The sequence below is a fragment of the Papilio xuthus genome, unplaced genomic scaffold (assembly GCF_000836235.2).
Source record: "Papilio xuthus unplaced genomic scaffold, Pxut_1.1 DF828177.1, whole genome shotgun sequence".
Lineage (NCBI taxonomy): Eukaryota > Metazoa > Arthropoda > Insecta > Lepidoptera > Papilionidae > Papilio > Papilio xuthus.
Window position 1 is genome coordinate 731,565 of NW_013530472.1, and position 25,251 is coordinate 756,815.

Genomic DNA, 25,251 nt, shown 5'->3' on the forward strand with positions numbered 1-25,251 from the left:
TCTATGTAGGCTAGTAATAGGGTAGTGGTTTCGTCATCAAACAAATTATGTGCTGCACTGTCGCCGTCCTTTGAAGTCTTATGTAACAAGGTTTGGATCGAGTTATCTGCTCCTGTGAGAAACCAGCATAACATTGACGTGGCTACCGATTGGGCGCTTAGATAATACAAGCCTTAGTTTGACGATTTGCGCATTTAATCTTTACATTGAATTGATTGTAATAATACTTTGTTAATTTAATGTGACTTTCATATTGTGCGTGAAAATTATATTGCTACTATTTTATGTTGAATTAGGTTTAAGTTTCATTGTAACATAATTTTACACACCATATTTTTTGCTTTTAATGCTTATTTGTTTTTTTTACAAATGCATTTATAGCCGTTTAATTGTTGACGCAGTTCTCGGACAACCACCCAAAGGAGATCGAAGAGCTATGGTCGACGCTGTGCGCTTGCTGGCCAAACAACCTAAAGGTTATTATTCGGTACCTCATCATTGTGTCTGGGATGGCGCCCAACGAACTCTTACCATATGTAAGTACATGAAACATATAATAATTTATCCAAGTAGACATTTTGTTTTTATAAAGCTAGATCGATAAACTTTGTTTTTTTTTTTTACTACCGTGAGATATGTGGTGAAGATAAGCCGAGTAAATACATTTATATGAAGTTATTGGTGTATAGAGCATGCATGCATATTGCATTATATGTTAGGACATACACAAAGCTTTTAATGATGTGGACAATCGGCAGTAGTAACTTAATACTGTTGTATTTGAACATCGTTTGTCTGGATTCGTCCTGCTCTGTCCTGCTTTGTCCTGACTTCTCCTGCCCAGTCCTTAATATATCAACAGTATCATATGTCTGTATCCCAAATGCTATTGTGCTTTGGCGATTGTATATACTTATGTAATTATACCTTAATATAGCGCCTTGACGATAAATAATTTAAAGATAAATAATTTTACCTATCAAATTATTTTGCGAAGCTATTACATAAATAATTATTCCTTTATCCCTAGTAACAATTATGTCGAAATGTTAAAATTTTCCGTTCCTCCTAATTGGACTCAATAACCTTGTTACTCGGATTTCTTATAATATGTCTACCTTTCCGAGAGAACTACTAAATTTTACTAAGAAAATTTTCCTATACAAATATCGGATAAACAAATTACCCGGTAAAACAATTAGTAAGTATTAGTGAAAATGAAGCCGGTAAGTCAAGATCGATACACAGTTGCCGGGCCGCTGTTGCGATGGGTTTTGAATTTCAAATTTTGTATCCAAGTGTATTAACAAAAGACTTTCCGATCGCCTTGAGAGCACCTTCGTTATAATGAGGCAAAAAATGAACATCGACATTGTAGCTCGAAAATAATCGTGGCACTCAATCAAATTGAGTGTATGTGAAAAAATATGTTGTTACCCTCTACGATTTATTAGTAGGCACTTTTATTTTTCGCAATTTTTTCACCTGTCTATCCGTATAATATTGCTACGTTCTGCTAATTTATATTCTGTATTCTACCAGGCGAAGCGCGTAGTGTTGTATCTGGCGCGGTCACGGCCTGAGAGACTTCTGGACGAGATGATGACGGAGCTGCAGACTGTTGAGACCCTCAACTGCCTCATCGAGCGCACTGAGACACCGCCCTTCTACAGGCTCACATCGATGCGCAAGGCCACGTCTGGGCACAGCGACGGCCCCGGCACTGGATCACAAGTTAGTCATTTAATGGTTTTTTATTTTTTTAATTAATCTACTGTGTCCCAGTGAGTACTAAATATTGTATTTTAGCGTTTTATATTAAATTAAATGCGGTTTTTGTCTTTAAACTGAATTAAATTATGGACAAATACTAAATAACAAACTTTGATAAATACGAACACGACAATTGTATGTTCGTAATTACAACGTTTAAAATTGTGGAACAGTACGAAACCCGCTTGAAACATTTCTAACTGAAAAGTTCACAGTTTTACTACAACTCAAAGCAGGCTTAGAGTGCAAATAAATATTTCTGTTGATATGTAACATACACTTAAATTAATATACATTTTATAAAGTTTGCTAAACTTTTAAACGAAACTTCACTATGCTTGTTTATAAAAAAATACAAGGTTTTCTACTAATTAGGATTTTCTTTTTCACAAGGATGCCGCAGGTCGAACTGGTGAATTGGCTCCAATAGAAAAAGGCACGATTCATACGAAGAGGCACAGCGGCGAAGACCCGGCTAAATCTTGGTATGTATTTATTAATAGATAAGTTTATTAACTTTCTTCACAAGCGAAGCGCACAGATAACGCCATGCGAAAGAATATTGTAATGAATTGAACGTTTCGAAGTATATTGCATGCGGCTAGAACAACAACGCAGCGGCGAATACTATGTGACAAATACCTTGTTTTGAAGCGCATTGTATAATTTTCTATGTTATAGATAAAGACTTGTTGTTTCACTTGATTTGTTTTAATTTTAATCGTTGCGTGCCACTACTAAAACAACTGTACGTACTATCATTCTCCATGAGCAAACTAAAGAACATCATGTTACAATTGTTATGCTTAAGTGACCTTTTTGCTTAAATGATCACCCTTTTAATATTGCGCATTTAAAAAACATCATGTTGTCCGTCACATTATGTGTACATATTTACAACTTGCATCGCATAAAACCCCTCGCAACAAACCCTATTTATGTCGGGACCATCGACTTTATACTTATTACATTTTTGTATTGACCCTTCAGATATTTCCCCTTCATTTTCTAATGAAAAGCTCGTGTGGCAAGTGACAAGCTATTAATTATTCTCAGAACATTTTATATATTTTGAGAAGTTTCCCGAGTTACCTATACTACTTATTCTTCTTAGTAACAATAGAAATGTTGATATCAACTTATTACAATACCTATATTTATTCTGATATTATTCGCCGTAAGGAAAATATTATATTACGTGCTTCGGGGAATAATAAACAATTTGTATATCTTGTTGCCGAGCGGCTGACGCGAAATTTCTTATTGTCTATTGTACGCTCGTTGCTATGGTTTGATTTCTAAAGACTAAACATATTTTTTCTCCAACTTTGTACAAATAAACTCGGTCGATATAGATTTTCACAGAAGGTTGTATGTATGTTCTGTGTAATTGCGTTTTTAGTCTGTTACATTTATGATGGTTGTTTCTGACAATATCTAGACCCCGGCAGCCGTTTGCGATGCCGTCCGTTCGACTGGACTTATGAAGGACGATGTCGAGCAAGGGTTAAAAATTTTTATAACCGATTTATGCGATTAAAAACCTTATCCGCCACAGTTGAAGTTCTTTATGGTCTAACACAAGCGTTTGCGTTATTACATTATTTGCTAGCTGTTGTCCGCGGCTTCGCGTTTGTTTTATTTCCTCGGCTTCTGTATTCGAGATTCCACGTATATTAAATATGTCAAAACATTCTTATTCTAAAACTACAAAGACGCTTTGCCATTGCAGCCGACGTTACATTATAAAACTTTACTATTGATATAAATCATTGGTAAAGTTTTATTAAATCAAATTGTAACTTTATATGTACACATTTTTTTGCGCTAACAATGTGTAATTACGTGCACAATGCATAATATATTTGATATAATACACATAGCACGCAACCATCGGTCGTGTGATTTTTTCAATAAAACTGAAGTAATAAGCTCGCACGACCGACCTCGTAGACTGTTGCTACGACATCGTCTACGATGAAATTTTTATTTATTTAAATGGAAAACTATGATTTGCAATTATTCGTTCTGAATTATAACTAACGTTAATCAATAAATATCACTCTACGTGTAAAGGACCTGAGGCATTTGTGATGTCGGAAACATTTCGGCGTGCCTTTCATTGTTTTACCGGTTGCATATTGGGAAAAGCTCGCTACCATTCACTGTTTAGACATATTGACAGGTCTGTATTCATACATAGCGATGTTGTTAATCAACAAAACTTACTGTTTTCTTATTTATTGCATTAAATTTTTTGTATCTCTTTTTGAATTCCAGATTAAAAATCATAAGATAAAATATTAGTATCTTTCGTCAAGTGCCTTTAAATTAACTGAACTGTGGTTTGAATCTTATACATAGGAGCAATGAGCAAATAAATATACAACAAAAAATCTACTTTTCTCTGTTGGAAAACCTATTGTGAAAATAATCTGTGTGTAACAATGTTTATTTTCGTGACAATGTTTAAATCGTCTTTACACAGGCGCTAAGATGGGTATTTACCCGTGACTGAGACTGAGAAAATCTCTATTCACTGCATAGAAACCTTTACTCTTTGAGACGTTTACATAGAAATCCCCTTGAACAATAAAGATAAACTATCGGTCTTTCTTTTCTAGATTATTCCTTTGTACTTTTATAATATAATCCCGTTTAGGTGTGTTTTTGTGTTAACAAAATACTACAAGTTTAAAGATACTATAGACTAATATAGATTTAATTCAAAGACAATGCACAGTAAGAAGTTTACGCTCAATACTTTTTAAAATAAATTGTTAATTAAAATGACGAGAGAGAATACAATTCGAATTACACCTCACTTGTTAAAAATTGCTTCAACCCTTTAGGCTACAAGAGCTCACTATGAACTGGATATTCGTAAAAATACACGCGTTCACTAACATATTTACATCCCCGCGAAAATCATTACCTTTCTGTCAGTCGGGGAATAATTGGTCGGCAAACGTCAATGTCTCGTGCAAATATTAAATGAAGCTTCAATATGAAATCAACGATTTTAATTATAAAAGACTGGATCATGATGTGCGAGCCAGACGCGTTGGCGGTGAATGCAAACGGACGTCGCGACCACGTCTGAAATTAATTTCCCAAAGTTCTCAAATATAATCGTACGTTCGACATGATTTAACTTCACAAGCGGAACCGGTTCGTTTGCTGGATTTTAATTCAATTAGTGACGATATTGTAAATGCGTTCCCGAACAATTTGCAGTACAACTCAATTATATTCCAGACCTACGTGAAACTAACGCGACGGATTTCATGGTAGAAGTGGCGCGGGATATTAACAGAACAAAACAGGAAATTCCGTGCACCTCCGTTCCCTTTCATGCATTCCGCATGCGAGCGATGCTACGAAATATTACACAACTTTTACACGAAGTTTCACAAGCCAATTTAATGTACATTAAAAAATCCTCTTTATAATATTTTTGCAAAAAAGAGCAACTGCATCTAGCCTTCACATCTAGCTTAATGTCTTTTCTCCTTCACGATTGACTGGAGTTTATAAGGCCATTTTTTATTTTGTCGTTATTTTCTATATTTTTTAAATTAAACGCCGCAATGTTAATTACGTTTTAAAAATCACGATACTTCATCATTATGTAACTCTAAAGCATTTCTTTCAATCAATTTAGATTGCACATATTTCGATGATAAAATAAAAAAAATGCATCGATGTGTCTGTATGTAGCATAAAAAATATCGTATTTCGTACCTATGGTATGTTTGTGCAGCTGAACACGAAAAACCCATTTTTTTATTTTCACGTGTCTGTCCGTAAGGCCGTGTTTATTCAGGGTAAGCTCCCGAACGGCTAGACCGATTCTGACAGAACTGTAACATGTAAGTGATTGACGCTCGCGGGCATGTTTTAGACTAATTTTATTAATTCTGCACGAACGGATTCGCGGGCTACCGCTCGTTCATAAATGAAGTGGAACATTTTAATAAACATTCAACTTAAACATAACATGAACAACTAGCAAAACTGAGCTCAAGCTCCTTTTTATGTTTGTTCAGAGTCTTTTTGTTGGAAGAGTTTGAAATTAATAATATACCGAGCATCGATTAAAAGTCATCATTAGTCTACTATACTTCCTGTTTATTTAAAGACTAGCTCTTGTCTACGACTTCGTGAGCGAACAATTAAAAAAAGTAGCAACAACATAAACAATCACATTTATTCGAACGTATGATGATGATGATGACATTCAAATTTTATTAAAATTTATAGACACCGCTACTTTAATTAATCGTGGATATTGACATCCCTGACATCCCTTTGAACAATCAGAGAGAACATGTACATATGTGTGTGTGTGTGTGTTAGTGAGACACAATTGTAAAATATGTGTTTCCACTTCCGAAACTCTGATATAAAAAAATATCATAACTTCTGTAAATACAATGTTATACAGATCTTAGGTCGACAGTTCAAATTCACAATCACAATAAAAGTCAGACGAATAACAAATAATAAATGTTTATTCAATGTAATTAACTACTTCTAGATTTCCCAAAAGGATTTTACAAATCAAACAACAATATTAATATTTCGTACAAAATCTAATAATGTCGATCTAATATCACTTTTATTACAAAGGTATGTTATTGCTCGATTATGGGAGGGAATGTTTTTTGATGTTTCCCTAGAGTGCGCTAGGGTTACAGTCGGGCTTTTTAATTTTTTTTTATTAAATACTAGTTTATTACTGACCAACGTTTCTGTTGGGGTGCTGTCCAACACACAGTTTTGCTTAAATGTTGTAAGTGTATTAGCAATGGGTTCTCAGTTTAAAAGTCTAAAAGAAGAATGCTTATAATAGAAATTACGAGGTAAAGAACTTTTGTTCATTATTTGCTACCCAGCGAAACTTGAAACCTTAATTGGTATTATATTATTCGTATTTCTCATAATAACAAGTGAACAAGAGAGACTACATTTTTTCTAAGTACTATCAGAGTTCAAAAGGTTTTCTTTATTCGAGACAAACATTTTATATTCGCTTAACAATATTATGAATTACAGAATAAAATAGAATATGAAGGATCTTTCAAGATAAATTTTCAATAAAATTTTGCAGATAATTGATAAACCGTTCAATATATTTTCCATTTAAGTAGCCATGTACCGGTATCTGCTTATATACTCGTTACAAGTACATAAGAGCTTTCGAGAATACTAGGAAATCATATGTACAAAGAGACAGTCGCTTAATGATATGGTAGCAACTTCGCCGGCTCAAGGGATTATGAATTCTGAAATGTAGCAAACGAGTCGGGACGATTGTACGATTAGTTTCGACGATGGGTGAACGAACTATACGTTTCGCTTCGATTGAAAATGGCCACTCCATAGAATAAAAAATCTAAAAGTACGTGTCCGAAAATACCTTTAGAATAAGAGACGACGAATAAGTCTGTGTATAATATTGTTGCTCAGGACAGTATTGGTAATTATTTCTTAACGAAACAGTTAGTTTATGCAAAAAAATATTGTTCAAAGTCATCGATGACATATTGCACTTTAAGCACATTTTCGCATTAGAAACATGAGAACTGTCAAAGACACACATTTTCCAATCGACGCCATGTTGGATAAGCGAATATTGCTGTCGCAAAATAACAGGTGCGAACGACGTCGGTGGAAACAACTAAAGACAGGCGACATTGTGCGCAGCGTGCACTTATTTCACCACCATTAAAATAAATAAATCCCTTGACTAAATATCAATTTTTTTTAACAAGTTTCAAATTTGATGTCACAGTTCATTATACCCATAGGTTGTGCATCTCGCGACATAACAGCGAACAAAAATTCTAACTTGGACGTTACCCTCGTAATTTTAACCACCTAAAGATATATATAAATAAGTTAACAAATTGAATACACCTACAATCACGGCCCGCGCGGTAAACCCCACCGTGTCCTCATCGACATCGAGTTGCTGACGGGGGGGTTGTAACGAACCATGACCCTTATAATATACTAAGATACACCAAACAGGAAATTTAAGTCTATTAATTTGTTGTATTAATTATTTGATATAACAACATGATACAAATGATTTAATACGTGGAGTCAAGTCGGCCGCGGGCATTAGGAGCCGTCACTAGGCTCACAGCAAACATTTATGTGCCTAATGTAATTAGTAATAGCGTAAACACAATATCCAGTCGCTACTCCTCTATAGGGACTATTGTTATTATATAACACAATGACGGCACAGGACCTTACATAGTGACGACGGATGGGGAGGATAGATAGACGCGAGCTGAATGAATGGATCGATTACATAATATTGTAGCCTTATGTTGATATATACTTGTAGAGAGATATATGTTTTTTAATTAAAGGTTAATTAATAAAGTAAACACTCTCAAAACTGTCCAGATATTTATACAACATTTTTTAACTTATCTCTACCATATTATAAAATGTTAATGTCGCTGTCATTTAGGTTTTTTCATCGACAAAAAACCAAAGTAAATTACCTTGCTTTGTTGCGTTGAAAACATTGTTGCCGTGCAATTGAATTTCATAATCCATAATACATAAAGTCCTGTAGATTTCCTTTGAAAAATAATATTTTGATGTATTCCTTATAAATATTTCACTTTTCCTGAGGCCAAATTGACCATGCATGTGCAGCTGCGCCTCTGAATGCGAAATTAATTTAATTCTCATGTTTAATAAAGGATTTGAATTGATATTATTCTTGATGCAACTGCGACTTGAGATATCCTAAAGAATATTTTTATAACGCTACGTTTAAAAATTCGATCCTAAAAAAAACTTAATAGCCAGACTATAATCTACCACTCCTTCCAATTTTATTTAGATTCGTTCTGTCGTTGTGAAGTCACCTGACAAACCTTATAATATTTGTAATATATTGGTATGCATTGTATTTGTCGGCAGCGTGGGTAAAGCTTGCGAGACACCGGGGGCGAGGGGGCAGGACAAGCGTTCGTCGGGGCCACCGTGCACGCCCCCCGTGGACGACGAGCCCCCAGCGCCCTCTGACGGCGACGCCACACCGGTAACACCGTCCACAATTCAATATACCTCTAGCGCTGCCTGCGGCTTTGCATGCATTTTTTTTCTTTTTAATTTCCTATCTAGATTTTTTTTCTGTTTGGTTCCTCTGTATATGAATAACCTCTGTATTCCATTGCCGTGGCATTTGTATTTGTACATATTCTCAATGCTTTCATTCTCTTTGGTAACACTAAGTCTGTATATCATTATAGGTGTCACGCCAGTAAAATTCTTTAGTAAGATGTGTTTTTATTCTACTGATCCATTAGGTAATGCCAACAGACCAAAAAATATGTTTCACTGATTTTTTTTTCACATGAAACATTTTAATGTAATTGTTTTTAAAACAAGTCTACATTGGAACATAATTTTATAGTGATAGTAGGAATATAAAAGTACGTCACTAAAAATGTATCCAAAAATAACACATCAAAGGTATTTGACAAAAAGATGGTATTAAGGATAAATATTTTTTTTTAATGTTGGTACAACTTATCTTTGACTTCCTTCAAACACTACAATATTGTTATTGATTTTCTCTAAAGCTGTCGATTGCTAATCGCTACAAAGACTCGCACACAAACAGCTATTTAATTTGTAGACTTTTACTTATTGATAACATATTTTCTCTGTTTTTGATTCATTTATGCTTTTATTGAAATGGACATAAGATATTCTCATTTATAGGCTTGATAATTATTTATTTTTATTCCATTAAATCTAAAATATAATAGTTGAAAATGAAACTTCCATAAAGTATAATACTAATGTATGCGTTCCGCAATAGTAAATGGTTGTAATTGTTGATCGAAAGTTATAGTAAGTATTCAAATAATTTTTCATCAAAAGCTAATGATGTGTTGTCTTATATGTTATATAAATTTAGCTGAGTATTATATATGTTGTAATTACTTGTTGATTGACCAAAAGGCGTCAAATGCATTCAGGCAAATGTAACAAGCAATTACTAGGAGTATTTATTGAAGCGTTATAATATGCATCAGTAAATAGGATAATTCGCTTGTTACATGAAATGCACTACGCGCCTCTGATAAGGACCTTTACAAACCGATAATTGACTTGTCGCCGCATTCAATAGTAATATTGGAATGGATTATTGATTAAATTAGCTATGTTAATCAACAGGCATAATAATCTTGATTTATGTCACATCTATATTTGGTTTCCATACTTTGACATGAGTTACAGATATATATTTAGTTTATTTATTTTCTATCCTACATCTTTTTCATACCATTAGCCCTTTTATCAAAGAATTTTACTTTATACTTTTTTAATTTAGCGTAGAGATGTGCGAACAGTATCTAAATAATATTAAGATAATATTAACTGCGATAATATTAACAGTAGACTCGGTGGCTAGTAGACTCGGTGGCTCAGTGGTTTCAGCACTTGACTTGTAATCTGCAGGTCCTGGGTTCGAATCCCGCCATGTACCAATGTGTTTTTCGATTTCCGATTTACATATGTACATTTATCCGACGTTCTTACGGTGAAGGAAAACATCGTGATGCAACCTGCACATATCTGAGAAGAAATTCAAAGATATGTGTGAAGTCAACCAACTCGCACTTGGCCAGCGTGGTTGACTATGGCCTAGTCACCCTTAACGTAGGGTAGGCTCCGAGCCCCTCGGTGGGGACGTATAGTGAGCTGATGATGATGATGATGATTAACTGCGATCTAAATATTGTTCGAAGCAAAAAATGTAATATCCCTGACTACGAGTCTCTTTGCTCGTTGAGCATTTAGTATAACATATCCTTGTATCTGTACGTTATGTATTTCAATAATTCAGAATTGACAACGATGCATTCGACTCAATAATTTTTTTTTCGATCGAGCTACGTATGTATTTTCATGTTTTCCACTTGGATGAATGTCGTTAATCTATTTAGTCCGTCAAAGGGTATTTTTAATATTAAAATTTCATCTGCGTTTCGAATCTGATGTAGTTATTTTGCCATGTAAACCTTGTTGAAACATTCAGTTTTCGTTGCGATTTTTTTGTTTATTAGGTCTTCACAAAACGCGAACCGATTTATCGATAACTGTAACGAGGAGTTAGTCCGGATCCCCGCAACACCGGCTTACGCGTAGCTACAGACCTCCCCCATTGTTTAATATCGATTATGCTTCGTCCAGACTTCAAACAAAACCTACGTTAGTTATTCCAGTGCGCGCAGGGCTCTAATTTAATTCCATAAAGCCCTCCGCTCCCTCCCGAGAGTATAATCTTATTCATTAGGATTATTAATAATAGTTGTCATTGTTGTCAATCCTTCTACCTAGTATCCCATATGTTGGTGGGGTCAAATTTAAGTCTCTCTCGCTCTGAGCTGAGTTTCATCGGCATATCATTTAAGGATTAAAATATTATGTTCGTACAAACGGACAAATATACTACAAATATTACGTGATATATCTGTTGGCTTGGTTAAAGTAAAATAGCAGGATGCTGTCAATCACTTTTATATTCCAATGGCAATATCGAGACAGACATCATAAATATTAAATAGAAGACTGCTCTCACCTTTGCCTGCGCAGTACCATCCTATTGACTTTACATTGTCACAATCATGTAGATTGTTGTGTCGTTGAATTTTACAAAACAAAAGTTCATTGGAAACCATTTCACTTAATATACATTTTGTATCAAATCTTGTAAAACTTATTGATATGCCAAAAAGTAAACTTTGCTACAACTTTAAAAACGATAGAAAGAAAAAGATATAAGATACCTAATGACTTGTAATCGTAAAAAAATATTCTCTGCACTTATCTTTAATCTCTATTATATTGACGTAATTTTTATTTTTGTCTTCGCAATTTCGTAACCGGTTCTAAATAATAGCAGGTAACAATATTTTATATCAATAATATGCATAAATAAAAATTATTCCGAAGTATTCAAATACAAAAAAAAATAAAGATAAAATAACGAAATTGTAATATTGTATCCAAAGCTTTACAAGCGGAATGAAATCTTCCGTTTAATGAATAGCGAATTCATTGGGAGGAAAGATTTTCTAAATGCATTTCCCGTAGCCCTGTTCTTAAATAGCTGTACCCGGCGAAACTTCATCGTTTAAAACTTTTAGTTGATTGAATCTCAATTATTTGTTACAAACGACGACACAATATTATTGATTCGAGATACTGTAATTGAAAACGAGTATCTTGAATTAAAACTTTTTACATTGTACATTTAAACATGAAGCTTTAACATTTAATTTCATTATTAGCAGACGATAAATATTGTACATTGTGTACACTGTGTACTGTGTACACAATATTGCAAAATGTAATTGTGTAATACTGCGATATGTGAAACAAATATATCTACATTGGAGTTGGGAGGAATCAGTTATATTGCTATTGATCAATAAAACCTTATTTATTCAGTAATGTAAAGTGTACGTCTGGGATTTTAAAAAGAAAATCCATTAACTAAAAACAGATTAATACTTCAAACATTTTATTTAAGCTTATGTTCAGCATTTATTTATTTTGTTTTCTTGCTTTAACATGTGGCATTTTTAATAAAAACGTACAGCTAACGCCATCTTCAATCACACAGCGAAAACTTCTACGTTTGAGTATGACTAACTTAGTAAATTTTCATATTTTTATTATTTCAAAATAAAATTACAAAATATATTTATTATGGAAATATAAGATGCAGAATTATTTTTCATGCTATGGATCAAAATTCGTAAATTTATTCCATTGTAGACCGGCTTGGGTCCGGAGCTGCACGCTACTCCGACCGGCAGCGCGCCGGCGACGCCACAGGAGGCCAGGGTGGACGCCCCTCAGCCCCGGCCCTTGCCCATGCCTGAGTACGGCGGTTACTTCGCACTCCTCACCGAGTACTTACCTGACAGCAACCAACCTATCTCAGGATTCCACAGGTAAACACACATATCACACTTAGGGTGCGTGCCTCCATATCAAAAGCGTCACGCGATATAGACGCTAGATGTGGACGCACCCTTATCTTAAAATTCCACTGCTATCATTGTGTTTGCTATCATGTGGTAATGATATGTTTTTATACAAGGCTTTTGACAGTGCAAAGAGAACCTTCTTTGAATATAAAGAAAGGCTGCTATAAAAGCAAATCAAAAAGGTTATATTCAAATATAATTCTTTCAATAAATCGCCTACTCAGTTCCATTGGGAGTTCTTTGAAAATAATATAATATTTCTTATAACGAGGCTTGTTTATCTTGTTGTGGAATTCCACTGCCTTGATATTTTTATTAATACATACTGTTGTTTCTATTTTGTCTATAAGAGGGAAAGGGATAAAAGTATTCAGAAGCACGAGTGTCACGGCAGTGGAACTCTACGATAATGTATTTATTTGTACTTAGTAAACTGCTCGAAAATTAATTGAACCATTTATTTGTAACGTGGGATTGTATTATAGTTTATTTTAGTACGGTTAGAAAATTTAGCTTATTGGAAACGATCAATTATGGATTTTAGATATAAGAAAGAAAATTCTTTTTTTATACTTTTTGATTTGAAAAATTACTCACTATGAGTCGTTTATGTAGTCTCAAAAACCCTTAATGTTTTCACCCTCGTTGTGCCTCTGGGCATAAGAGCGGAACAAAAGCAAATTGTAGTACATCCATTATGTTTGATGTTTGTCCAGATGCAATGTTGCGGTGATGTTGCTATGCGACGTGGTACTGGACGGCGTCGAGATTGATTGGTCGATACATGTACCACTTATGCTGCACATTGTATTCCTCGGAATGGACCATACAAGGTAAGCGATATGAACAAACAGCCAGCGTCTGACTATAGACATAGACATATGATCCCTCGTGTTTTATTGTGAGCTGTTTGACCGCTTTAAAACTACGTTCCAGATTACGTCACGAGGGGCATAATTATACAATCATTTCATTACATATTTTCATAATACCACTAGCTGTCGCTCGCGACTCCGTCCGCGCGAAATAAAATAATAATAAGTAGCCTATGTGTTCTTCCAGAGTATGTTCTAAACGTGTGCCAAATTTCATCAAGTTCCATTGAGCCGTTCCGGAGATACCTTCAAACAAAAATCCATCCATCCATGTAACCTTTCGCATTTATAATATTAGTAAGATTTAACATCTGCTGATTGACATTTAGTTACGATACACTAATTGATTTGTGTATTTTTTTTTTGTCAGATGGATAGTACACCAGCACTGCCGGCAACTGCTACTCAACCTGCTGGTGGCTGTGGCGGCGCACCACGACCATCTGACGGTCGCGCGCACGCTGCTCGCCAGCCGCAGCGCGCACCTCGGCCTTACGGTTACCGCTCCCCCACTGCCCCTACTACAGCATAACTTTACTGGTCAGTACGCAATTTCTTTGTCGTCTCATTTTAAATTAAATATCCAATTTTTTTTCAATTCTTTAAGGCATTGAATTTGTTTTTGATGTGAAGAAAAATTGTTATAGAAAAGATAAAAGAATATTTATATAAAAGAATCTTTGCTCAATAATAGCTCAAAAGGTCTCTATTTTCTTGATGTAAAATAATATGAGTGCCTCTTTTGCCTCGTATTATCCTCCCACGTCTGTCTGTGTCTGCACAAGGTGGTTCGATGTGCCTTTATGGCACTTGAAACTTTAGACGTCTTGCTATTATACATTATTACTTTATATTTCTGTTATAGAAAATGAATAAAATTCTACTAAATTAAAAAATATATAAAAAAAAAGAATTTTTGATTTATGATCCATTTCAAATTTGTATTTTTTTTTTTGCTAATAATTTTCACCCTGTCATTATTTCTTATTATTTAACGATAATCGAAATACAATAGTTTATCCAAAGGAGACATAACAGTGAAAAAAAGAATCATGTATTTTCTTTGTGAATCAATGCATTTGTGTTATAAGACAGCAAAGTGGATCAGTGTTTTCAATGAAAACATATCGCCGAGTGCAGCGATCTGACCCGCTTTGCGAATGGGGTTGCGGCTCAATCCACCTCTTTGTTTGATTATTTCGTCTCCGTTGCTATCGGACGGACGGCTAGTCTAATTTTTTGATACTTTATACACCCCTTGTTCGATGAAATATTGCCTAGTCCTTATAAGGAATAAATAATACGATTCACTTGCACACGTATTACTTCAAATGGGCAATCAAAATTACTTGTTTTACTTTTATTAAATTCAAGATTTTTGTAATGGACAGTGATATAATGCTTACTCTATAATATTTCATTTTATTATAACATACTGTAGATTTCATTTCGATGTTTATTAAAAAATAAAATCTATCAAAGGCTTTATAATGCCGGGAGATTTTCAATACATGCGCCCTATATTGCAATCGATAGTCGTAAGAGTTATTACGACTCTCAGTTATGAATTTCGCTCCGAGCTCATGGAGTTTTGAGCCTTGACACTGGGAAATGATATTAAAATATGCATATGCATACTAGCTGTCGCCCCCGACTTCGTCCCCTTCGTCGGGTTTATTATGCAAGAAAAGTATTATTAGTATATGATTCGTTCTGCTTCCTACAGTTTCATGATACAAATATTCATTGTCCAAAATTATTATATTATTAAGATATATTGGCGTAGTCGAGATGTCAAATGTAAATTATTTGTTGTTTTTTTTAGAGCCGGACGCTACATTCGATAAGACGACTCAATGCGCGCACTCTCCGCGCGCGACCGCACGCTCGCTCAGTACTGATCCTCAGGTCACGCCTGAAGGTACGCACCCATCTACACACTGGCTTAAGTAGCGGCATACAGACACACCACAAAACTGTGTTATATATACAGTTTCTAATACCTTGCAAATATTTTCATACTAAGTATTAGATTTTCAATACAATTGTAATGGGTTAAGACTAGATTTACACTATTAGCAATTCACTTAGGGTGTGTTCTTCTATAAAATCTTAGGGTAAACACTCATAATATGGATATTACTGGTCGGCCCTAGCCATTACACCACCAGTATAGAAACTTTGAATTAGAACTTAAAAATTTATGGCGAGAATTAAAAACCACTTCGGTTTAAGGGTATTGATTAATGCTAAGACTTAAATAAAGAAGCTGTGTGTGTGATCGTATCATTGTACGCCGACGTGGAATTGAATTTCACTGTCTACTTTTAAATTTAATATGATAATAACAAGGGGTAAGTAAGTATATAAAGGGTAAAAAATCTCAACACAAAGGGTTGCAGGGGTTCTTTTATAAGCTACAACATAAGTCGTGTTGTTTCGGATACTATAGCCCCTACATTTATTACATAAGGCTAACAATGTTGCAGGTGAGACGGACAAGTATCCGTCTCTGCCGGTGATTATAACTGGTGAGGGTGAGGCGGGCGAGGCGGAGGGTGAGGGTGGCCTGGAGGCGGGAGACGCGGGGGAGGCAGAGCTGCCCGTTGCTGACGTCATCAAGTCCCTCGTGCACTTCCTAGCAAACAGACCCACGCATATGCCCCTTTGGCAATATGAAGATATTACAGCTAAAGGTACGTATGCGTACTTAGTGTTACAAAACAAATTACTTTATTATGCCTTAAAATTATGAATTATTTATGTGAAATTGGAAACTAAATGTTAATAATTTATGACATAACGCACATGAATATGGCTGACTGATTAAAATGTACAAAATGAAGATGTCGCACTTTATTTATATTCGTACTAGCTGTCTTCCGCGACTCCGTCTACGCGGAATTTAAAAACACTAGTCATGCCATCGATACTAGACTTCAACGAGATCAGTGCAGCCGTTCTGGAGATACTTTTTAACATACATCCAAAAATTGGCATTGATAATATTAGTAAGATATAATCAATCTTATAATACTTTTATTTGTTCTTATTCAGTGTGGAGCCTGCGTAGCTGCCAGCAGATGGCGACGCTGGCGCGTCACGCGCTGCGCGTCTTCCGCGAGTCGTTGCCGCACGCTCTAGTTTCGGAGCGGTGGGCGCAGACCGCACTGCAGCTCGGCCTCTCCTGCCCCTCGAGGCACTACGCCGGACGATCGCTGCAGGTAAACAACACATCCAAAAACCTTCTTCGCCGCTATGATCACCGAAATATCCTATTTTTTATCCTTATAGCCATGATTAAGGGTACGACCACATCCGACCACAAAGTCCTGGGACGCAAATCTTATCTTTAGACTATTTGGCAATTACAAAAACTAGCAATGCAATCTACCATATTCCAAAGTTTTATTGCAGCGAACAAGATCTCTCTGTTTTTCTTTAAAGAGTAAATAAGTTGCCCTATCGGTGTTACAATAATGGATGCTTACAATACCTAAACATTGTTCCGCAGGTGTTCCGTTTCATCGGTGTAGCGATGACAGGGCGCATGGTGACAGACATCCTGTCTCGTCTCGTGGAGACAGTCGCGGAACAGGGCGAGGACATGCAGGGATATGTCACGGAGCTGCTTCTGACCCTGGAAGCGGCGGTCGACTCCCTTGAGTCTAACTTCCGACCGCTCGATTATATGCGTGACATCTTCAAATCTACACCCAATCTGAACAACAAAGATGGCGGACAACAACCCAACGGAACACCGTTTACCGCAGGTAAAATATGGGTTTCAAGAAACGCGGTGCCGGGGAAACTAAAATTTAGCCAGATATGTTACTTGTTTTGGTAACCTTGTAAAACCTGCCTTTGTAAAATTAAAAATTTTCTTATAATATACCAGTAGACAGATGGAATAGTAAAGTATCAAGAATACTGTATACTATAATAAAATAAAATTTTAACGCACTTTTAAAAAAAAAAATTGAGTGAGATTATAATCTCTATTCCAAATTTTCGCGGTTTTACAGTTACGTGTTTAAAAAAATCCATACATTAATTTGTGTCATTGACGTGTGTTGTATTTATGAATTTGTTGTACACCTAGGCAAGCGGTCGCCGGGCGTGTGCGTGGGGTGCGCGAGCAACCATACACGCAGTACGAGCTACTCCGTGTCCGCGCCATACTGCGTGCGTAAACCCAACGCTACGGCAAGCAGCGCGGACAAACAGTCGCACGGTCAGTTACACAAATTTCACTATTTTTACACAATAAATTAAAACCAAACTTCACAATTTTTATTAATAAAAGCATTTTTACCAAGTCTTTTTTTATTGCCTTGTCTACATGAAATAAAAATAATTACGTACGATCGAAAAAGTACTTTTAATTAGTTTTATTGATCCTGTAAAGAAATGATTCATTAATGTTATTTATTATTATATTTCCAGACCGCAGTCGACCGTGCAGCGACTCATCTAAAGGATGTTCTAATTTGTGCCGCTCGCGATCCGCCCAGTCTCTCAAGTTGCTTGGCGACAGTGCAACACAGGTTAGGGTAAAAACATATTTAACGTTACATTTAAATGTTTCACGCTTTATTTGTGACTGTGATCAACGTCGAAGCATAAGCATTGCTTAAATGTTCAGTATTGAAGTTTTGTACCAGGTGAAATTATCTATTTTTTTTGTTTATCATCAGGACGACAAGCTGACGATCCTGGCGACGTTGTTCTGGGTGGGCGCGTCACTGCTGGAGTCTGACTACGAACATGAGTTCCTGCTGGGCGTGCGGCTGTTGGCGCGCGTCATGGCTCGCCTGCCACTCGACAGGCCCGACGCACGAGACCGCCTCGACCGCACCCAGGCGCATGCAGCGCCCGCACTCCATGCACTCCTGCTCAAGGTACACATGTACTGTCAGGTAATCTGACGGTATTCCACCTTTAAGTAATCGTTTGAACGTTTCGTATCCATTGATACGACAATAAAATAAAATGTTTACGTGTTGTAGCAGTTTCAATGGTAACAGTGCGAGAGAAATGGCAAGACTATTGCTGTCTCGATCTTGCATTCTCATATATTCATTTCTAATTTATTATCTATTCCAGGGTTGCACTCATCCCAATACATACGAGCCGGTAGTGGGCGTGCTAGCGGACATGATCCCACTGCTGGAGCTTCCCGTGATCGATCCCACACAGTCCATGGCATTCCCCATGACTGTAGTTGCATTGCTGCCATACATGTTGCTACACTATGAGGACGCAACAGAACTCTGCGTCAGGGCGGCTTGTCATATCGCACAGGTAAACTAAAATATAGACCGACAATCTCCTGGCTGTATTACAGTTGTGTTGTATTTTTTCTTTTATGGCATTTTCTGAGTTTAAGTAGATTTTATATATTTTGTGAACGACTCTGAGGCGGCAGGCCAGATATTCTTGTTTCGCTTTAGGATTATTTCATCAGTAAATTAAATATTTTGTTGTAAACTTGTTATAATAGTAATTTGTTTCTATTCGCAGTTCACAGCTGAGAAGAGCAAGAAACTAGAGAATTTGGGCACAGTGATGACGCTGTACTCTCGCCGAACCTTCAGCAAGGAGAGCTTCCAATGGACCAAATGCGTTGTCAAATATCTCTGGGACACCTACTCTCATCTCTCACTGCAGATGCTCGCCTTCCTCGTTGAAGTGCTCGAAAAGGTACTATATTAAATAAACGAAATCTTTTTTTAATATTTAAAGATTTTTTTAATATTATAGACCAAAATAAACACATATTTAAAAAAAAACCTATTGCTAATCCTAAAAACTATAAAACCTAACTAACTCCTATGAGACTCCAGTCGGATTCCTAAGACTGACTGATTTAAGGAAAGTATAAGAATATAACAGGATTTGCCTGACTCCTCACATATTAAACGCAAAATAAGATTTAATCATCCAAAAATAATATTAAATAGGGGCACTTTGTAGAGTATTGTGTAATATTGCAGGGTGCAGCGAGCCTGCAGCCTGCTGTGCTGTCCATTCTGCACTGCATGCTGCACTACGTGGAATTGAACGCGCCCGCCGCACAACCAGTCAACGCTGACCTCCTGCGTGCAGTATCCAAGTTCATCGGTGTATGTATACATCGCATAATGACGCTCTTTCTAAATTCAATAGAAATTAACACTCATTAAACGTTAATTTTCATTACAGCAAGACAATAACAATTACAAGGAGGCGATGAAGATTCTCAAGTTGGTAGTAACACGGTGTTCAACGTTGGTCGTTCCCCCGCACTGGGACAGCCACGCGTCGTCTATACTCGACACTGAACTGCACGGCAAGAAGGTGAACAATTCATCATCACTCTATATCTGGACGTAGGCCCTTCACAAATCCATAACCCTTCTTCGATGGTTTACGGATGGTATTGATTTTTATTAGTTGCTACAGACATCGTTTTCTAGATAAAAAAAAACCGTAAATATTCCTTTAGAGAATTTTGTTATTTGAGAACTATGACGTCATAGTGTGTCAATTTATTAAAAACTCATGAAATTGCTTTACAGGAGTTGCCAGGCCGTACTATGGACTTCACGTTCGACCTGTCTCAGACGCCGGTCATCGGTCGCAAGTACCTGCCGAAGAGCGGCAGTCAGCCTCCGACAGGACCTAGTTCCTTGTCCAACGCGTCCTCAACAACGCCTGATAAAGGTAACATATAACATTTACTTTGTCCGCCAAATTCAATACTTGTTACGTAAAAATACTATGTAAGTAACAAAAATAGTTTATTAGTACTGAAAGCTATCACGTTTATGTTTAGGTTCGTCAACATCGGGCTCCGCGTCAACAGTGGTGGGTCCGGAGAGCGGCGGGCGGTGCGCGGGCGCAGGTAGTAGTGCGGGGGCGGGGCCACACAGCGCTGCCTCTCCCCGCCGCTCCCTCTCACTCTCTCCCGCTGATGCCCTCGCCTCGGGATGGAAACGCCCCTGGATGTCACAAGTAAGGGACTTACCTGAATAAAAGTTGAAAATAATAACTTCCACTCTAACATATGCATTAATACTTCTATTAAAATATTGCATTAACAAACTAGAGAAGAATTTTGTATACAGTTTTGCATTCAAAATAGACTTTTGTATTTTAAAATTTATAAGTAAAATTTTGTCATTGTCTATTGGATGCGGAAGACGAAGTACCGTATTTGTGAACGACATGCGGGAAGGCATATGTCAAGCTGTGGGCATCATAAGATGATGTTGCCATTTGTCACAAAAAGTCTAATTAATCATTGTGGTCAATATTTTTTTTCTTTACTGCGCTATTTTACTGTAATAATGTTTTTTCATTCACAGAGCCGCGTGCGCGAATGTCTTGTGAACCTCTTGACCACGTGTGGTCAAAGAGTGGGCCTGCCCAAGAGCCCATCTGTAAGTAAAAAACGAGCAAAATATTTATGTTACAAAATAATTGTATTACCGTGAATTTCAATTGTCGGAACACATGTATAACAATATTATTGTTAACTCTGTTCTTTGAAAGGGAATGAAAGAGATGCCAATATTGTTGTAATACATGTTACGACAGTGGATATAACAAACTTTATGTACAAAGCATGAGTGTGCCATAGATTCGATGTGCGATAATTGACTGTTGAAAGAGAATAATATCAATGTAATTTCTATCCATCGCTGCGTATAGGATGATTTAATAACCACTTTATGTTCTAAGGTAATAAGCAACAAATGTATACTTATGTCGCATCGCTTAATGCACTACACTAAGCTATGGGTTCAAATAGATGGTAACTTAGGACCTCACCTGTCAAGTGTCTCGTTTACATAGTCATAGGATACACATTGCATTCTCACTATGTTTCAATACAACTTATTGGATTTTACGCTTACAAGCTTTTCATGATTCGTTTCTGTGTTGACACGTGTAGTAAGTGTATGGGGATGTTCCTCATTGGGCCGATTGGCCTACCGACTCTATCGACTCAATGGGAAAAAGGTTGCTATTGGGCTGATTGAATCAACATAATATTCATATTGGGCCGATTAGTCAGTAGACCGAATGACCCAACGGAGTACATTTCGTATTGGGCCTCGTGGCCTGTAATCAATCGACTTATTGAATAAAAAAAAACATCCCTCATAGACGGGAAATATCCGTGTATGTCATTGTCGCATTGTAAATATCGTCAATTTCTAATCTCACCAGGAATACTGTAAGCCGGCGGATAATTATGAACTGACTATTGCGTATTTGACATCGTGTCGAATTTATAAATCAATTTTTTTCTTCAGCCAACATTTTTTATATTCATATCTTACTGATTCCTTTAATTCCTTTTGTGTAATAATCGAGTTATAATCGCATTAGTGAGATTATAAACGTAGTAAATTCACAATGTGACGGTGACATTTATAAATGTAGGTAACCGGTGGCTTGAAGTCCCCCCACTAGGATAGATTATGTGATCGAATTTTTATTTTGGGTTCGGTTCAAATCATTTCGATTGTTTTACAGTTTTGTTGCTCATATTGCTTTTTTATTATTATTTCTACATGTTTGTTGTAAAATAGGAAACCAATTAAGCCCAAAAACTTTTTCAAAAATCAAAGGTTTTATATTCAACCAAAGTCAATAAATCTTCAAAATTTTATTTCCTTATTCCAATGTAAGTTATGTGTTAATTATTTGCAATGTTATTGCTTAATACTGTATACACACCGGTGTCTTGTACGTTACTTGTCATCAAATAATTGAGTACAAATAGACTTCAAACTTGATTTGATAAAACACGCACAACAAACAATTTTAAATTATGACTTTAAAAAAAACTATTATTTGATAATTTTCAAACGAATTATGATTTTAAAAAATTTAAAAATGTTAATATATTATGCACCAGGTGATATTCAGCCAAAGCTCGGAACTGCTGGAGCGAGAGTCGTCGATGACGTCATCGCTGGAGGAGGTCTCCGGCACGCCCGGCAACGAGCCATCAGGCGGCGCCCCGCCCACCGACCACTTCGGTGTCTTTAAGGACTTTGATTTTCTCGAATATGAAAGCGAAAGCATAGAGGTGAGGACTCAGTGAAATCTGAACAAAGTTTGGAAGTTTAACCATTAAAAAAGAAGCATGTAATACTATTTGTGATAAATCTTGTTAATATAATTTATGTTTAGGGTGAGAGTTCCGACAACTTCAACTGGGGCGTGCGGCGACGGCTGCCAAGCGAGGAGCGGCCGGCTGCGGGCTCGGGGGCGGGGACCAGCGCGATGGACCGCAGCCCCCCGCCGCAGCGCGCAAGGCATCACCACCATAGGCTGGTGAGTGAACTAATTTATGTACATTATTTTCTGTACACTGATAGTTCTTAAGTTCTCATATTTATAAAGAGATACGCTATACAGACAGAGAGAGAGAGAGAGAGAGAGAAAAAAATAGAAAAAAGACGGAAAACTGCAAATCTGTCATACCTCGTTGTTTCAGTTAGGGCATGAGGACTCGTCCGACGAGGAGGGCGTGTGGGAAGAAGGCGGAGCACGTGGGGATGCGGACGCTAGCGGCGCCGGGGGCGCGGGCGGGGCGCACGAGCTCACGCTGCGCACACGCGCACACTCCTTCTCCAGCGCCTCCAGTGGTGAGCCTGATGGTCAGTTGTACACCACTAATAAATGTTCCATTTCCGCACGCTTTTTCATTGATAATTTTTTGTAACAATGTTGCATGAAGCAATGCACTTAATGTAAAAATCATTAAAATTATTATTCTCATTGTAAACCACTTAGTAATCATTTATTCATGTTTCCGAAAACGTAACATTAATTAAAGTGCTGGTAACAGGAGAGCGCGGCGATGTGACCCCAGTGCCGAGCGGCGGGGGCGGGGCTAGCGGTGTCGTGGCCGCGAACATCGCGGGCGTGGCTACCAGCGCCGCGTTGCGCGATGCTTGGCGCTGCTCGGTGGCCGCTCTGCTGCGGCACGCTGCACACCTGCCGCCGGTCGCTCTCGTTCATCGGCTGCACACCGTACTCAAGGTATGAAGTATTTCAAACTTCAGCTGGAATGAGTAACAGACAAAATTAAGTGAAATAGAAGCTTTAGTAAAATGTTTCATATTCGAGTCGAAATTTAACTATGTTTGCATGTCGTTGCAGGAGGTGACATGCAAGACGGTGTCGGTGTGCGGGGAGAGCGCGCTGGGCGGCGCGGGTGCTGGCGAGCTGGCGGCGGTGGTGGCGCGGCTGGCGGGGGAGGAACCGCCGCTGCTTTGGGCAGGGCCTGCAGCCGCGGATTGTGCGCGCGTGCGCGATGCCGTGCGTTTTGCCGCTCTAGAGATCAATGAACATCTCGAGACTTATTTTGATCGACGTGAACACGCACTAGAGGTAATAATGATTTATAAAGAATATTATAATATAAGTAATTAGTCAATTTTCTGTGAAAAGTTGATTGTGTTATCAATTATGCAGCGCATCTAGAGACTTTTTCTGATTGCAAGTGGAATGACGAACGCTTGTCTGTAATTTTATCTAAGATAACAAACGCTTCAGTACAACTTGAATATGCGTGGTGTGTGGCAGATGCTGGAGCTGTCCCGCAGCGGCGAGGAGACAGCACGCAGTTTGTACAAGCTCATCTTCCAGCTGCTGCTGCTTCTCGAGACCAACAATAAGATGGTTGTAGCCGTTTACCACGCGGCACTCGATAATAGGGTAAGGTTACATGTTATGTTTAGATTGACAATCTAGATATGTAAAATACTGCCACCAGACTATCGGGGGGATTACATAATCGAATCAATTCTTATATTGTTGGAAAATAGCAAAGTGCAGTGTCGATTGTTTTTTATTCCTATTAATATTTTTTGTATTTATTATTTTAGCATTATCATGTAATTTATTTTTACACAGGGTGTTGAGATGAGCGCGGCAGTGTGTGCGGTGCGCAACGCTCTCGCTGCCAGCGCGGCGGACTCGTGGGGTGAGACGGGTGAGGCGTGCGAGGGGGTGGAGCGGGGTGAGGGCGGCGACGTCTCCGCCTCCCCCTCGCCCGCCCCCGCCCACCACGACGACGCCAAGCTCACACAACTCATGCAGCGACAGAGGTTACTACACAATATATATCTAAACTTTAATTCTTAACATATATATAATTGGGAATGGACCATGAATATATTGTTACTAAGAATTGCTTATTTTTTTTTCATATTTAATAGCGTATATAGCGTATATAGATCCATCGGTAATTATCGCAAGTTCAAAGAAATAATTGAGCAGTATAATAGTGAGATTTACGACAGGTGGGCGGCCGCGCTGGCTCTGGTGCGCGAACGTAACGCCGAGCGCATCTTGGAGCGCGGGGAGCTCCCGGAGGATGATGTCACCAGCTTGCTGCACGTCTACTGTAAGGGCCTCGCACAAGCGCATCCAGGTGAACAATTCTACTGATTATAATACATACTGCATTTGAATACAATTATGAGAAATGCAGTAGAAAATATGTTGTGGTCTTATAGTGAAAAGATGCTGGAGTCTTTACGGTTGTGGATAGA

General features: G+C 37.5%; 1 protein-coding gene across 5 annotated transcripts in view; it reads left to right on the forward strand.

The window, feature by feature from the left end:
• The window catches only part of fry (microtubule binding protein furry), a 79,003-nt gene that overhangs the window by 52,576 nt on the left and 1,176 nt on the right, over positions 1-25,251 (forward strand). For 4 of the 5 annotated variants that reach the window (XM_013306641.1, XM_013306642.1, XM_013306644.1 and 1 more), the window contains 29 exons: positions 402-536; positions 1,543-1,734; positions 2,167-2,258; positions 8,725-8,845; positions 12,601-12,779; positions 13,532-13,648; positions 14,061-14,230; positions 15,516-15,611; positions 16,180-16,386; positions 16,748-16,914; positions 17,205-17,463; positions 17,793-17,924; positions 18,137-18,237; positions 18,388-18,591; positions 18,797-18,994; positions 19,214-19,393; positions 19,687-19,815; positions 19,895-20,029; positions 20,251-20,395; positions 20,508-20,686; positions 21,040-21,114; positions 22,602-22,775; positions 22,880-23,023; positions 23,187-23,349; positions 23,541-23,734; positions 23,855-24,085; positions 24,281-24,412; positions 24,611-24,804; positions 25,000-25,130. In XM_013306641.1, coding sequence (XP_013162095.1) covers positions 402-536; positions 1,543-1,734; positions 2,167-2,258; positions 8,725-8,845; positions 12,601-12,779; positions 13,532-13,648; positions 14,061-14,230; positions 15,516-15,611; positions 16,180-16,386; positions 16,748-16,914; positions 17,205-17,463; positions 17,793-17,924; positions 18,137-18,237; positions 18,388-18,591; positions 18,797-18,994; positions 19,214-19,393; positions 19,687-19,815; positions 19,895-20,029; positions 20,251-20,395; positions 20,508-20,686; positions 21,040-21,114; positions 22,602-22,775; positions 22,880-23,023; positions 23,187-23,349; positions 23,541-23,734; positions 23,855-24,085; positions 24,281-24,412; positions 24,611-24,804; positions 25,000-25,130 — 4,576 coding nt within the window. The remainder of the gene's footprint in view (positions 1-401; positions 537-1,542; positions 1,735-2,166; positions 2,259-8,724; positions 8,846-12,600; positions 12,780-13,531; positions 13,649-14,060; positions 14,231-15,515; positions 15,612-16,179; positions 16,387-16,747; positions 16,915-17,204; positions 17,464-17,792; positions 17,925-18,136; positions 18,238-18,387; positions 18,592-18,796; positions 18,995-19,213; positions 19,394-19,686; positions 19,816-19,894; positions 20,030-20,250; positions 20,396-20,507; positions 20,687-21,039; positions 21,115-22,601; positions 22,776-22,879; positions 23,024-23,186; positions 23,350-23,540; positions 23,735-23,854; positions 24,086-24,280; positions 24,413-24,610; positions 24,805-24,999; positions 25,131-25,251) is intronic. The other variant, XM_013306643.1, reaches the window with a different exon arrangement.